The sequence below is a fragment of the Oryx dammah genome, unplaced genomic scaffold (assembly GCF_014754425.2).
Source record: "Oryx dammah isolate SB20612 unplaced genomic scaffold, SCBI_Odam_1.1 HiC_scaffold_5, whole genome shotgun sequence".
In the NCBI taxonomy this organism is placed as follows: domain Eukaryota; kingdom Metazoa; phylum Chordata; class Mammalia; order Artiodactyla; family Bovidae; genus Oryx; species Oryx dammah.
Window position 1 is genome coordinate 71747634 of NW_024070189.1, and position 16350 is coordinate 71763983.

At 47.0% G+C, this 16350-nt stretch overlaps 1 protein-coding gene across 1 annotated transcript in view; it reads right to left on the minus strand.

Annotated features, from left to right (window-relative positions):
• Positions 1–16350, minus strand: part of CDHR2 (cadherin related family member 2) — a 46025-nt gene that overhangs the window by 25901 nt on the left and 3774 nt on the right. The window contains exons 2-3 of the mRNA XM_040240498.1: positions 4801–4867; positions 4456–4527 (exon numbers count right to left, since the gene is read on the minus strand). Of these exons, the coding sequence (XP_040096432.1) occupies positions 4456–4527; positions 4801–4855 (127 nt within the window). The 5' untranslated portion in view covers positions 4856–4867. The remainder of the gene's footprint in view (positions 1–4455; positions 4528–4800; positions 4868–16350) is intronic.

Sequence of the window (16350 nt, forward strand, 5' to 3'; positions counted from 1 at the left end):
GCTGCCCACGAAGCCCGCAGGTACATTTAACTTCTTTTAAAATTAGGAGGGCCAAGACATCAATGGATGTCTATCAATGGATGAATGGATAAAGAAGATGTGGTATATATGTGTGCATGTGAATATTTTGTACATTTTGTACAAAATGGAATATTTTCAGCCATAAAAAAAGAATGAAATCTTGCCATTTGCAACATGGGTGGACCTAAAGAGGGCATTCAGCTGAGAGAAAAAAGTCAGAGAAAGACAAATATTGTATGATGATCTCACGCACACTTGGGATTTGAAAACAGAAATCCAAGTTCACTAATTCAGAGAGCAGATTGGTGGTTCCCAGTCGTGCGGTGAGGAGACTGAACAATGGGTGAAGAGGGTCAAAAGGCACAAATTTTCAGTTATAAAATAAATAAATCCTGGGGATACAATGTACAGCACGGTGACTATAATTAATAATACTGTATTTGGTATTAGAAAGTTGCCGAGAGAGTAGGTCTTAAAAGTTCTCACAGGAAGGGAAAAATATTCTGTAACTATGTGTGGTAACAGATATTAGCTAGACTTATTGGGGTAATTATTTTGAAATATATACAAATATATCAGTATGTTGTACACCTGAAGCTAATATCATATTGTATGTCAATTATATCTTGTTCTTTTTAATTACGGAAGAGGCCCACAAAGGCAAAAAAGCTAGAATGGTGACGTGATGGTGGGGTCAGCCTGAAGCCTGAGTGTCCCAGAGAACCAGCTTGCTCCCTCTTGCCCACGATGGCCCTTCAGGGACAGTCTGGGCAACACACCTGGAGCCTGCTCTTCTTTGACCAGTCTTGCCTCTTCCAGAAACTCCTTGGAAAGCTCGGTCTCTCCCCACCCAGCCCCCCTCCTCCAGGAGGACCATCGGGCTAGGAAAATGTTGGTGTCTACGATGCGTTTCCTCTGCTGTGAGACACCCGGTCAAGTTAATGCATGCTGGGATGAGGGTGGGGAGTCATTCTGTGTTAAGTGACTATCTCAAATATAAGATACATCCTGACTCAGAAATGCCAAGGTGTAAACTGATATGGCTCTTACACTCAAGGAAATATGGGAGGTGAGTGGGTGTGTATAAATTTTTCTCTGTACACGTGTCCCTGGTCACAGAAAGATGGATCAGGGAGAAAATGCTTTTCTAAAAGTCCACCTGAAAAAAGTCAAATGTAACAAATAATAAGAGCTATGAAATAAAAGACATATATTAGGTCTCTGTCACTAAACTCGAATTTGATATTTAAAATACAATGTATTTTTTAAAGTCTGGAAAAAAAAGAGTCTGCTTGACAGAACTAAACTATAAAACAGTGTTAGTGTCAGGAAAACAGGTCTTATGCGGGATGGAGAGTGACTAGAAGGAGAGAGAGGGGGTTGAGGTGTAGGTGTTCCTGGCGGTTGAAGTGAAAGTGGCTCAGTCGTGTCCAACTCTTTGCAACCCCATGGACAGTAGCCCGTCAGGTTCCTCTGTCCATGGGGATTCTCCAGGCAAGAATACTGGGGTGGGTTGCCATGCCTTCCTCCAGGGAATCTTCCCAACACAGGGGTCGAACCTAGGTCTCCCGCATTGCGGGCAGATTCTTTACCGTCTGAGCCAGCAGTGAGTTACAGGTGGTAGTTCAGTGTACTCCCCTGTACACTTACATATACTGTACTTCAAAATAAAAGGTCTAAATAACATGTTTTTTAAACCTGACTGAAAATGCTTTCTCATCCCTAGAGAGCCATGGAATTCATCTCAGAAAAGAAAAAATTGCCCTTTGGTTTAAGAAAGCCCAGAGAGGGGGCCCCGGGGTTACAGAAGAAAAGACCCTTGGACTTCCCTGGTGGTACAGTGGATAAGAATCTGCCTGCCAACAGGGGACACGGGTGTGATCCTTGGTCCGGGAAGAGTCCACACTCCACGGAGCAACTAAGCTTGTAAGCCACAACTATTGAGCCAGCCTGCTGTAACTACTGCAGCCTGTGTGCCCAGAGCCTGTGCTCTGCAACAAGAGAAGCTCCACAGAGAGAAGCCCGAACACCACAATGAAGACTAGCCCCCTCTTGCCACAACTAGAGAAAGCCTGCATGCAGCTACAAAGACCCAGCACAACCAAAACACATAAATAAGTAAATTATATATTTAAAAAAAGACCCTCATGTGGTCTGGCTGAGATCCTACTTGATTTTAAAGGGTTACCCAAGAGAATGGAGATCATGAGGGCATTTGGATTACATGTATTTCTGACATTTGTTTGGAAGGGTGTGTGTGTCTGTGTCTGTGTCTGTGTGTGTGTGTTTATCCATGCAAGGAGATCCAACCAGTCCATTCTGAAGGAGATCAGCCCTGGGATTTCTTTGGAAGGAATGATGCTAAAGCTGAAACTCCAGTACTTTGGCCACCTCATGCGAAGAGTTGACTCATTGGAAAAGACTCTGATGCTGGGAGGGATTGGGGGCAGGAGGAGAAGGGGATGACAGAGGATGAGATGGCTGGATGGCATCACTGACTCAATGGACATGAATCTGAGTGAACTCCGGGAGCTGGTGATGAACAGGGAGGTCTGGCGTGCTGCAATTGATGAGGTCGCAAAGAGTCGGACACGACTGAGTGACTGAACTGAACTGAAACAGCTATGAAAACGTATGTAGAATATCATTAACACGTATATACTACTTCTCTGTTGCATTCATTTATATTGAATAGTTTAACCTCAGCCCAGTCCTCCAGGGAGGATTGTGCCATCTCAGGATTTAATGAGACTATCACCTCCCTCATCTTGGCCTCTAAATCTTTATTAATATAACCCTTATGCTGTCCTGACAGCCACATGCAAATGGATGTAGCCCTTGTGGCTGCAAAGCCCATCGCCTACCCTTTCTTCGTGTACCCAGACCTGGGCTTCTGGACCCCAAGGCAGACTCTGGATTTCAGCTTTCTTGATGCCATCTCTTGTGTCATCTGGTAGATTTAGATATCTGACACTGCAACAAAGACTAAAATGTTCCCCAGTATTCAAAACCCCTTTTTCTCTTAGACAAATAGAACCCCAGATTTTGAGCTGGGCACATGGGTAACTGAAATAACAAAAGCCCTCATTTCTCCAGTTGCCTTTCAGCTAGGGCATGAAGCTAAGTTCTGGCCAATGAGATGTGAGCAGAAACAACGTGTGTGAAATCTGGAGGCTTGTCCTTAGGAGAAAGAAGTGAGCCTTCCTGGCCCTTTCCTCCCCCAAGTTCTCACAGGAATAGGGTGTGGCACTAGCCATCTGGGACCCTGTGGATGAAGTCCACGCCACAGGGGAGGCAGAACCTAGAAATGGAAGGAGGGTCCCTGACACCCAAAGCAGAGAGCAAGAACCAGCTTGACTGAACAGACCCTCCAGCAGCCCTGAACTCACTGCTCTCGGAGACGATGTAAGAGAACAGTAAACCTTGGCCTTGTTTACACTTCTATTATTTGGGGTCTGTTATGAGCAGCTAGGCCTTCCCTGGTGGCTCAGACAGTAAAGAATCTGCCTGCAGTGCAGGAGACCTGGGTCCCATGCCTGTATTGGGAGGGTCCCCTGGAGAAGGGAATGGCTACCCACTCCAGTATTCTCGCCTGGTGAATTCCATGGACAGAGGAGCCTGGGGGTCTGCAGTCTGTGGATCACAAAGAGTCATACATGACTGAGCGACTAACACTTTCTGCACAGCTGACCCTATATCCCAGTGAATGCAGCCATCTATCCTTTCTTTCAGCTTCTTCAACCTCCATCCTGCCTGCTGGGTATTTGGCATCCAGTCCCTGTGGCTTCATCCAAAACAATGCTTTGTGAACGTCATTCACTCCTGTGCACTGCCAAGATCTCTACTACCAACCATGTCTCATTATTTATGACCCTCCTTTTAATTGACTTATTATTTTATGCAAATACATTTATTTTAGAAGCGAACTTTAGATTGTTCCTGTACATGGAAAACCTGTCTCACTCGCCACAGATGGAAGATAACTCTACAAAGACAACAAAAGCAAAGCAAAAGTGTCGACTTCTGATGAGATGTGTCCGTGAAAGGCGCTGAGCCTCAAGTCTGCTCTTGGTCTAAGGAAAAAAAAAAAAAAAAAAAAGCAAGGGATGGAGGGAGATGAGCAAGTGAGAGAGATAGAAGGAGAATAATGGTACCAAATGGATACTTTCTCCCTGGGGAAATCAGAAAGCCTGAAAGAGATGGGAAACAAGAGGGGTGTTCTCTTGGGGTGGGTCTTAATTATTTGATGCTGTGTGAGGGTCTTTGACCAAAAAGCTGAAAAGAAGAAACTTCTGGAACAAACTCCCTTCGGGCCATCTTTGCCCCATGAGGTGCTGTGGAGCTGCAGAGATGGGGAGCAAGCCCACAGGGGACCCCTGGGCCCTCTTATGGATAAGGGCTTGGCACGATCTGGGCACAGGAACTTGTACTCACCGACTGGCAGGTCTTCAGGCAGGCTCACTGTCGACATGTTGGCCGCGAACATTGGGGCCGTATTGGCTGCCACTGCAGGGACATGGGGTGTGGGGACATTGGGACACCTCTGGAGAGACTGAACCCCATCTACCCCCATGGGAGCCTGTCCCAGTCCCAGTGGCCAGCCTTAAGCCCAGCTCACCAGTCTGGGGCCGGATTCCTCCCCAGGCCTCCCCATGGCAGCCAAGCATAGAGCTGGGCCTTAGGAACTAGGTTTTTGCTGGTGGAGCAGCAGCCCGCCCTTCTAGAGGGTTCTGCTGAGGGCCCCCTGGTTAGTGCTGATGGGAGAGGGGAGGTACCTACCAGACACCACAAGGGCAGGAAGCAAGAGGCAGGACAGCCACGGCCACCCCATCATGTCTGGAGGGACCTGCGGGAAGAGACAGCAGGAAAGGGGCACCGGAACCCAGGCCTCCCTCATCTGGTGGAGCCTGGTCTATGGGTCCAGCCCTGGCCCACTCACCACCATCACTCAAGGTTCTCCCCCAGGCCCCTATCAAATTCTGCCCATTTGCCAGATGTGCCCCGGGGTCGGGGGGAAGTGGGGGTGGCATGAGAGGGAGGGCAGGGTAGCTGGGCCTGGTCTAGAGCTTCAGCCTGAGACTGAGCCTGAACTTGACCCCAGAGTTCAGGGCCCACTGTGTAGCAGGCCTGGCCCCAGGCAGACTGGATGCATAATTTTATTCCTACAACAACAAAGTGACTGCTAAAGAACCAAGTCTGAGAGAGGAGGGGGCTTGCCTGAGGCCACACACAGTCAGTGTCAAGACCCTGCTCTGAACACAGGTAGACTCCAGAATCCATTCCCTCAACCACTACGCTGCCCTGCCTATTTGAAGTGTCCAAGCTAATAGTGTCCTTCAAAATCAGGGGCCTAGAGAGGGAGAGCGACTTGTCCAGGACCATCCAGAGACTCTATGGGTGGGCAGGGGCCTTCGTCCTACTTGCTGACACAATAAATGGCTGCCTTGGCATCCTTTCTCATAGTGTGCTCCAAGGAACCCCAGCCCTGGAAGACGCCCCAGCAGAAAGGGGTGCCTGGTCAAGTCAGTCTGGGAAGGACTCTGTGCTCCTCTTGCTGGCTGAGAGCTGGGCAGGGACCTTTGGAAGACCCTGCCTGCCCCAGTCTTCTTGGTCATCTTACGTTGCAAGCTGTCCTTCATCCAGGAAGAGGGGGACTTGGATTCACTATCATCAAGAGATGCCTGAAGTGCCAAGGTTCTTTCATTCCAAAAGATGATGGGCACCAAAGCCAAGGGAGGGCAAGACAGTTCCACAGACGTTTCTTGCTCTCTGTCAAGAAAGTGTGCGCATGCCTGCATCTGTGTAATTATCCCATAAAACAGGACATTGTACTGTGTAGCCTTTTGTGCCTTTTGAATTGTGTGCTAAGTGAATAAGTGAACTTTTCCAAAGATAAATTGAAGCTGTAAAGTGCGCAAAACTATGGCTGATTCATGCTGATGTTTGGTAGAAATCAATGCAATACTGTAAAGCAATTATCCTTCAGTTAAGAATAAACGCGTGCGTATATGCTAAGTCACTTCAGTCCTGTCTGACTCTTTGTGACCCCGTGGACTGTGGCCTGCCAGTCTCCTCTGTCCGTGGGGATTCTCCAGGCAAGAATACTGGAGTGGGTTACCGTGCCCTCCTCCAGGGGATCTTCCCGACCCAGGGGTCAAACCCACATCTCTTGCATCTCCTGCATTGTCAGGAGGGTTCTTTACCCTTAGGGCCACTTGGGAAGCCCTAAAAGTAAATAAATAAATAATAAAAGTACCCCAAAGAACACGGTCATTGTCAGGCACCCTAACTGGGTCCCAGGCAGCTCCCTGTCCTGCCCCAGTGCGGCTGAGGCCAGTGGCCTGCCACTTTCCAGAGGAGCCTGGCTCCAAAGCTCTGGGAGAACCAAGAGGGAGGGACCCCGACCCACAGTGGGCTCGTATGATGGGCCCTCCGTGGAGGGCAGAAGGGCTTCCAGAGCTGAACCCTGAGCAGAAACCAGAAGGCCTCTCCCTCCCACCGCCCACCCCTCCCCTGAGTTCCCACCTCAGGGACACCCACTTCTCCACCACCCTTGATGCCCCCTCTCCTGCATGCCCTGCATTCAATCCAGTTCCTGCAAATCTCCCATTTATTCTGCGTCCTACAGCAGGTTCCTTCTCTCCCGGCTCAGCCCTCCTCAAGGGCTCCTTCCCTTCGTTCTCTTTAATCCAGTCCTCTCAACCAAAATTATCCCTCCTCACTTCCTCTAATCACCTCCCTCGCCTGCTCCAAACCTTACAATGCCAAACTGCACAAAAAGCCTTCACAGGGACCATCCACACCCCAGTGCTGCCGCCACTGCCCTCCCCGCCACCCCTGCCCAGCTTCCTCTCTAACCATGCCCTGCCTTCCTCCCTCACACCGCTCCCTACGGAGACCACCCCGCTTTCCCTTACTCTGCCTATGAAGTGTCCTCTTTCTGGAATGCCCGCCCTCTCCTTGCTGCCTGGTCCTCCCTGGTGAGCAGTTGAAAGGTTATGTTCCGGACACTCCTGCAATGTTCCAGGGAGGAGCTGAATTCCTGTGCCAGCCCAGAGACCTCACGAGGTGCTGCTCAGATCCCAGCCTGAACTCTGTGGCTCTCAGGGCCCATCACCTTTCTGCAGATCAGCCTCTCCCTTTCAGACCGGGAGAGATGTGAAGGTAAGGTCCAGGTCTGAGTCATCTCTCTGATCCCAGGACCAAGCCCAGCGATGAGCCCACAGCAAGCTCAGGGGGCATTTCTGAATTGAATGAATGAGTGTGCCTGTGAATCACTGTAATCCCAGTGGCCTGACGTGGAACACACCTGAGAGAGGGGGCCAGGTGTGAGAGGGAAGCATATAGGCTAGAGAGCTTGGGTGCAAATTCAGTGTAATCTTGGGCAAGTAACTTAACCTTTCTGGGCCTCAGCTCCCCCATCTGTAAACTGGAAATAATAATAGCACCTACAGTACAAGGTCTGTGGGAGGCTTCCACTGTGCCTGGCTCAAAGTAAGTGAGCCAAAAACGTCAGCAATTTTTTTTTCTTATTATCATGGAGGAATAAAGGCACACCTCATATTCTGCCCTGGCCAGCCTTGGTCACTTCATAAGCCCCTGTCAGTCAATAGCCCTGAGATGGCCAGAGGGACCCTGGCTCCAGTCTGGCTACTCTCTTCTGGGCTTGACTTGCCGCAACCTGCCATCAAGTTCCAGCCTGAGCCTTCCCCCTTTAACTCAAAGTTATCTTTGCCCCCACTTTGCCCAGACCTGCTGAGGCATTGATAGCATTGGTAATTTTAAATATCTGCTAACAGGACTTCCTGAGTGGTCCAGTGGTAAAGAATCTACCTGCCAATGCAGGGGACACTGGTTCAATCCCTGGTCTTGGAGGGTCCCACATGTTACAGAGGAACTAAGTCCATGCGTCAGAACTAGAGCCTGTGCTTCAGAGCCCAAGTTCCGCAACAAGAGAAGCTATCATGATGAGAAGCCAGTGCACTGCAACAAAGCTTAGCCCCTGCTCGCCACAGCTAGAGAAAGCCCACGCAGCAACGAAGACCCAATGCAGCCAAACATTAATTAATTAGTTCATAAAAGAAACAGAGAGAGAATCTACCTTCCAAAGCAGGGCACATGGGTTCAATCTCTGATTGGGGAACTAAGACCCCGTGCCATGGAGCAACTGAGCCCATGCAGTCTGGAGCCCACATGCCGCAATAGAGAGCCCATTCACCACAAGGAAAGAACTTACAGACCTCAACGAAGACCCCAAGTGCCACAACTGAGACCTGACACAGCTGCGTGAAAAAAAAAATATGCTGACATTCCGGTGTACCTACTATGTGCTGAGTACCCTGACCTATCCATTCATTCCCCTAACAAATACTTATTGGCTGTCCCAGATCCACAATGTGCCAGACCTTGTTCTCAGCACTGGGTATACAATGGTGAGTGTAACAGTCAAGGCTTCCTACTGGCTCAGATGGTAAGGAACTTGCCTGCAATGCAGGAGACCTGGGTTCAGCCCCTGGGTTGGGAAGAGCCCCTGGAGAAGGGAATGGCAACCCACTCTGGTATTCTTGCCTGGAGAATTCCATGGACAGACGAGATTGGCGGGCTACAGTCTATTGGGTTACTAAGAGTCAGAGGACTAACACTTTCAGTTTCAAACAAGCAACTGTCTAATTGTTTACTGCACTAAGTACTATGAAGGAAGAGACTTTGGGCATTGTGAGCGTACAGTAAAGGGAAGCGACTTGAGGCGGTCTGGCAGATAAATTGGGCTGTAGACTTTCTAACATTCCTCCTAGCAGTAGATGAGAATGGCTCCACTTGAATCTGGTGCATTCATCGTGTTTTTCTTTTCTGTATTTTATGATTTAACATCTCAGAGGCCTTGCTGATCTGGGAGAGGCTGCTTGCCCATCTCAGGGCTAGCTAACTCCTAGAGATAACAAATGATTTGCCTGCTTATAAACCAACCAATTCAAAGCCTGTTCTCCCAACTGCCACCTTTATCAACTCTCACACACCAAGTCAATATTCCTGGTGCTTTAAATCTCCCCAGCACCAGGTATTAGATGACTAAGGGGGACTGCTATGAGCTGCCAAAATTAGGCAAACTGTCCAATCTTGAGCCTATTCAGCTGCTTAACCTACAGCTTCCTTCCCACCTTCCTTCCCATGGAAAACGCAGTAAGCGATCTGAGCCCTGCTCTATCCTGGCCCCTCCTGCCTCCTGGCTAACCCTGGGGCTTCCCCATGTGGCCCAGCATCGACAGTGAGTAATAAAATCTTCCTTCAGTGGGTTTAGCTTCTCCAGGTCATCACTCCATCATCTGCATAAATTAAAAATCTCAGGAAATTACTTGGCAGTTCAATGGTTAGGACACCAAGCTTTCACTGCCAAAGCCCTGGGTTCAATTCCTGTCCAGCGAACTAAATTGCCACAAGCCATGCAGCACAGTCAAGAAAAAAAAGTCCCACAAGAATATACAATGGGAAAAATACAGTCTGTTCAATAACCAGCACTGGGAAAATTGGATAGGTACATGTGAAAGAATGAAATTAGAAAATTCTCACACCGTATATATAAAATAAACTCAAAATGGATTAAAGACCTAAATGCAAGACTGGAAATCATAAATCTCCTCATAAAAAAACATAGGCAGAACACTCTTTGACATAAATTGTAGCAATATTTTTTGGATCTGTCTCCTAAAGTAAAGGAATCAAAAGTAAAAATAAACAAATAGGACCTAATTAAACTTAAAAGCTTTTGTACAGAAAAGGAAACCATTGACAAAAAAGAAAAGACAACGTATGGAATAGGAGAAAATATTTGTAAATGATGTGACTGATGATGGCTTAGTATCCAAAATACATAAACAGTTCACACAACTTATTATAAAAAAAAAAAAAAAACAATTAAAGAATGGGCAGAAGATGAGAAGAGACATTTTTCCAAAGAAGACATACAGATGGCCAACAGGCACACAGAAAGATGTTCAGTATTGAGCATCTTCAGATTAATGCAAATTAAAGCCACAATGAGGTATCACTTCACAACTGTCAGAACAGCTATCATCAAAAAGAACACAAATAACAAATGTTTATGAGAATGTGGAGAAAAGGGAACCCTTGTACACTGTTGGTGGGAATGTAAATTGGTGCAGCCATTATGGAGTACAGCATGGAGGTTTCTCAAAAAATTAAAAATAGTACCATTAAAGTACCATTAAATAGTACCAAAAAACTAAAAAATACTACCATATGATCCAGAAATTCTACTCCTGAGGATATATCTGAAAAAATGAACACTAATTCAAAAAGATAAATGCAATCCAGTGTTCACAGCAGTATCACATACAATTGCCAAAATATGGAAGCAACCTGTCTATCAACAAACAACAGGGACTTGCCTGGTGGTCCAGTGGCTAAGACTCTGTGCTCCCAATACAGGCTGTCTGGGTTTGATCCCTGGTCAGGAAACTAGATCCCACATGCTGCAACTAAAGATCCCACATGTCACAACTAAGACCAGCGCAGCCAAATAAATAAATAAAAATAAATATTAAAAATTGCACATACATTAAAAAAATTTAAAAAAAAAACAGTAGCTGAATGAATAAAGAAGATGTGGCATGTATATGGAATATTATTCATCCATAAAAAAGAATGAAAATTTGCCATTTGCAATAACATGGGTAGACTTGGAGGGTATTGTACTAAACGAAATGTCAGACAGAGAAAGACAAACACTATACGATATAGAATTTATATAGAATTTAAAAAATAAAACAAAGTAGTGAACATAACAAAAAAAGAAACAGATATAGGACCAAACTAGTGTTTCCCAGTAGGGACAGGGAAGGGGAGGGGCAAGAAAAGGGTAGGGGACTAAGTACAAACTACTAGGTAGAAACAAATAAGCTAAAAGGATATATTGTACAACACAGGGAATATAGCCAATATTTTGTAATAGCTAGAAATGGAATATAACCTTTAAAGATTATGAATCACTATGTTGTATACCTGAAACGTACAATATTGTACATCAACTATATCTCAATTAAACAAATAAAAATCTACATGTTTTATGCTTAAGACATCTGGGCAGGTTCACTGACTGATCAAGAGAATATTTATTCCATTGTGTCAGTTTCCAGACCCAGGTCTCATGATACTGGGAGTTTCCCCTTCCTGCCTCTTGGAACACTCACTCTTGGAACTCAGCAGCCATGCTGTACGGGATCCCAAGCAGCTCCGTGAAAAGGTTCATGTGGAGAGGAACCAAAGCGCCTGGCCCACAGGCCCTTCAAGCTCCAGCTGACAGGCAAAGCCCACCTATGTAAGCAAGCCATGCAAGTGAACCACCCCGAAATGGTCCCTCCTCCTCCATGAGCCATCCCTGCTGAGCCCTGTCCAAACAGCAGATTCCTCAGCATAATAAATGACTGTTATTGCTGTTTGCCAGTGAGCCTTGGTGTGGCTTGTTTTGCAGGAGTGGATAATGGGAACACATTGGGTGGAGTCTCTGAGGAGGTGAAGAGTCAGCAGAGATCTGAGGGGTGAGAAGAAATGTTGTGTGAGGCGTGGTGGGGGGAGGTTCCTATTAAACATGGACAGTTCAACACTGTCCTTCCTCTTGAAACCCCACTAAAATGATGGTAAAGAGTTTAGAATTGGAATGAATTGATGAGAGATGATCACCTTATCAAGCTAATGATGGTTCACACCAGAGTAAGGATGGGGGTAAGAAGGACGCATAGGCAGTGAAGTGAAAGCCGCTCAGTCATGTCTGACACTTTTCAACGCTATGGCCTAGAGCCCGCCAGGCTCCTCTGTCCATGGAATTCTCCAGGCAAGAATACTGCCATTTCCTTCTCCATGGGATCTTCCCAGCCCAGGGACTGAACCTAGGTCTCCTGCATTGCAGGTGGAGTCTTTGCTGTCTGCACCACCAGGGAAGCCCAGGAAACAAGCTCCAAACCACAGCAAGCCTGCAGGATGGAAGCTTAGGACCCTCAGAAGCAGAGGTGTGGAGTGGCCTGGAGGCAGGAGACTGGCTGCACAAGAAGCAATTAGATTCCAAACATTACTTCCTCATCCCCACCCTAGAGCACAAGGAGGCTGCTTCCTGGGGAGTTTGAATCAGACAGATCTAGATTCAGGGACCCTTGGCCTGGTGGAGATGGGGGCACCATACCAAGAGAGGGCGTTAAGTGAAAGAGCACACTCTAAATGGTGACTCCCTCAGCTCCTTTCCCCCAATCAGTCCCAAGAGCACTGACCAATATGACCTCTCCCCTAACAACCAGAAATAAAAAATTAGAGACAGCTGACCCACCTAAGAGAAAACCCCCACAGATTCTGAAATGTGGGGGGCCTCTGTTGGATCCTTCCACATCCAGGAAGCAAGTCCCACAGGTCCCCAGTCAACTTTGTGGAGTCTCCTTCTTAGTTAGAGCCAGGGTGTTGTACTGAAAACTGCCATCTTTTCAGGAATTTTGCAAACTGATCGGGACTATGTTGCAGCTTGAAATCAGCAGGGATGGAAGTATTTACACCATGGAAACAAGCAAGCACATCAAATCATGGAAACCTGCTGAAAAACCCAGACACTGAAAAACCCAAACCAAATCAAACAAAAATATGGAAATAAAGCATCCTGAAATGTGAAGTCAAGTGGGCCTTAGGAAGCATTACTACGAACAAAGTTAGTGGAGGTGATGGAATTCCAGTTGAGCTATTTCAAATTCTAAAAGATGATGCTGTTAAAGTGTTGCACTCAAAACACCAGCAAATCTGGAAAACTCAGTAGTGACCACAGGCCTGGAAAAGGTCAGTTTTCATTCCAATCCCAAAGAAAGGCAATGTCAAAGAATGTTCAAGCTACTGCACAATTGCACTCATCTCACACACTATCAAAGTAATGCTCAAAATTCTCTAAGCCAGGCTTCAACAGTACATGAACTAAGAACTTTCAGATGTACAAGTTGGATTTAGAAAAGGCAGAGGAACCAGAGATCAAATTGCCAATATCCATTGGATCATCGAAAAAGCGAGAGTTCCAGAAAAACATCTACTTCTGCTTTATTGACTATGCCAAAGCCTTTGACTGTGGGAATCACAACAAACTGTGGAAATTCTTAAAGAGATGGGAATACCAGACCATCTTATCTGCCTCCTGAGAAATCTGTATGCAGGTCAAGAAGCAACAGTTAGAACCAGACATGGAACAACAGACTGGTTCCAAATTGGGAAAAGAGTATGTCAAGCCTGTATATTGTCACCCTGCTAATTTAACTTATATGCAGAGTACATCATGCGAAATGCTGGGCTGGATGAAGGACAGGCTGGAATCAAGATTGCCAGGAGAAATATCAATGATCTCAGATATGCAGATGACGTCACCCATATGGCAGAAAGTGAAGAAAAACTAAAGAGCCTCTTGATGAAAGTGAAAGAGGAGAGTGAAAAAGTTGGCTTAAAACTCAACATTCAAACAAGATCATGACATCCAGTCCCATCACTTCATGGCAAATAGATGGGGAAACAATGGAAACAGTGACAGACTTTATTTTCTCGGGCTCCTAAATCACTGCAGACGGTGACTGCAGCCATGAAATTAAAAGACACTTGCTCCTTGTATGAAAATCCATGACCAAACTAGACAGCATATCAAAAAGCAGAGACATTATTTTCCCAACAAAAGTCCACCTAGTCAAAGCTATGGGTTTTCCAGTAGTCATGTATGGATGTGAAAGTTGGATTATAAAGAAAACTGAGCACCGAAGAATTGATGCTTTTGAACTGTGGTGTTGGAGAAGACTCTTGAGAATCCCTTGGACTGCAAGGAAATCAAACCAGTCAGTCCTAAAGGACATCAATCCTGAATATTCATTGGCATGAAGGACTGATGCTGAAGTTGAAGCTCTAATAATTTGACCACCTGATGTGAAGAACTGACTCATTAGAAAAGACCCTGATGTTGGGAAAGATTGAAGGCAGGAGGAGAAGGGGACGACAGAGGACGAGATGGTTAGATGGCATCACTGACTCAACAGGCATGAGTTTGAGTAAGCTCTGGCAGTTGGTGATGGACAGGGAAGCCTGGCATGCTGCAGTCCATGGGATGGCAAAGAGTCGGACATGACTGAACGACTGAACTGAAAGCAACTTAGAGGTTGGTTTTTGTTCTAAACCTTGTAGTATTATTTGGAATGTTTACAATAAATATTCATGTTACTTTGATAGGGACATCACTGTTACAGGGTTCTTCCAGGTTGTATGAATAATACAAGAGATGGCCCCGGATCAGGTGAGAATGAGATATGTCCCAGGAATTGAAAGAGGGACTCTGAGGGTGAAGCACAGTGACAGAATGGAGAGGGTGGGAGATGGGGTTGGAGAAGGAGACAGGGGCCAGATCATGCTGGGCCCTATAAGACATGCTTTGTTTTATTCTAAGATAAACAGAAGCTTGTTTCAGGGAAGCAGGAGAGTGACAGGACTCATTTACTTCTCTTAAAGATCTTTCAGCTTCTGTGTGCCAGTGGACTGAAATGTGTCCCAGGGCTGGAGAGGAAAGGTGAGAGTAGAGATATATTTTGGAGACTGGATGTTAGGAAGTCACATAATTTAATCTGCTTTGGCAGACAACTGGGGCTCAGACTGATCCGCTGAGGATCTCACAGCTAAAAGTGAGTGGGATTCAAACAGAGCTCTCCAAGCTCAAGGCCCCCGTCTCTTCTGTGTACAGAGGGAAGGGTGCAGCCCTTCCCTTCCCCCCAGATCCCAGCATGAGAGGAAAACCCCTGTTCAGCTATGGACTCAAAATCTTTAAAACATTTGCCCTCTTACACCCAGTAATCTAACTAACCTAAAATAAAGAAACTTTTTGCAAAAAAGTTGTTCCTCCCAAGCGATGATTTCTAACCTTGGAAAATGGAAGTAACCTAAATATGAAACACAAGCAAATGCTAAGAAAAATGTAGCCAAGCCCTTGGAAGAATGTTTGGCAGCCTTTAGACAGCACGGCGATGAACAGCAAACGTTGCCACCAAAGGAACACCCACGATGTGCCAGACCCTGGGCTGGGTGCTATGTAATTCTCACAAGAACACTTCAGGGTAGAAACCATTATACCCACTTTACAGATGGGGAAAGCAAAGCTCAGATGAGTGAAGAGCCTTGGTTGTGCTTACAGAACTGAAAAGCTACACAGCTGTGCTGAGCAGTTCACTGAGCTTCCCCGAGCTTGCTTCTTCATCTGTAGAATGGGAATGACACCTCCAATAAGTGGTAATTTGGGTGGGGGCAGGTAAATGGTAGTAGAACATGCCCGCTCAGTGCCTGGCATACAGTATGTGTTTGGCAAATGCAAATCCTTTCTTTTGCCTCTTGTGGGGCCATCTTCACCTTCTGACTGCTACTCCCCATGCAGTCACCACAGAAACTGCTCCTGTCTCTCCCTGTCCCCCCGACCATGCCCATGCCCTGAGACTGAGTGTAGACGTCAAGAACAGGGCAGGGCTGTTCTTGCGGATGAGGCCAAGGACTATATTTCTGGGTCATTATCTGCAATGGAACTCTAGCCAGTGCCCCTGGGGAAGAGGCTGTGAAAACTCCTGGCTTGCCAAGGTCCCCAAATATGATAGCGGGGACAACCCACGTGCAGGACAACAGGGTTACACTCAGCCAGGTTGGGAAATGCAGATGGATCTGGTTTCTTGGGAGGAGTTAATAAGCCCTCAGTCCTCAGAATCTTGTGTGCTGAGCCACAGTCATCAGTGAGACAAAGATTATTCCACGTGAGGCGCTGGCATGATGGAGTTGGGACTGAGGTCCAGGTGGTGCTAGTGGTAAAGAAGCTGCCTGCCAGTGAGGGTGGACGTAACAGACGTCCCAACCCTGGGTCTGGAAGACCCCCTGGAGGAGGGCATGGCAACCCACCCCAGTATTCTTGCCTGGAGGATCCCATGGACAGAGGAGCCTCGCGGGGTACACAGGGTCGCACAGATTCGGACACGACTGAAGCAACTTAGCAGCAGCAGCAGCGCATGCAGGCCCATGGTGAGGAACAGGTGGCCTGGGGGCCGGCTGGGGACAGGGCCGGCGGAGGGGACAGTGGTGATGGTGGCAGGGACGAGGTGCGGGTGGATCAACAGTGTCCCTTGTGGTGATGCGGGGGTGGGGGGATGCAGCTGGAGCTGGTGGCGGTGATGGTGGTGGGCTGACAGAGGAGATGAAGACAGGTTAGGGTTCTGGTGATGCTGACAGGTTCCCGGCATCCACTGCGTGAGCAAAATTCAGGGCACTTAACCCTGCCTGGACGAAGCT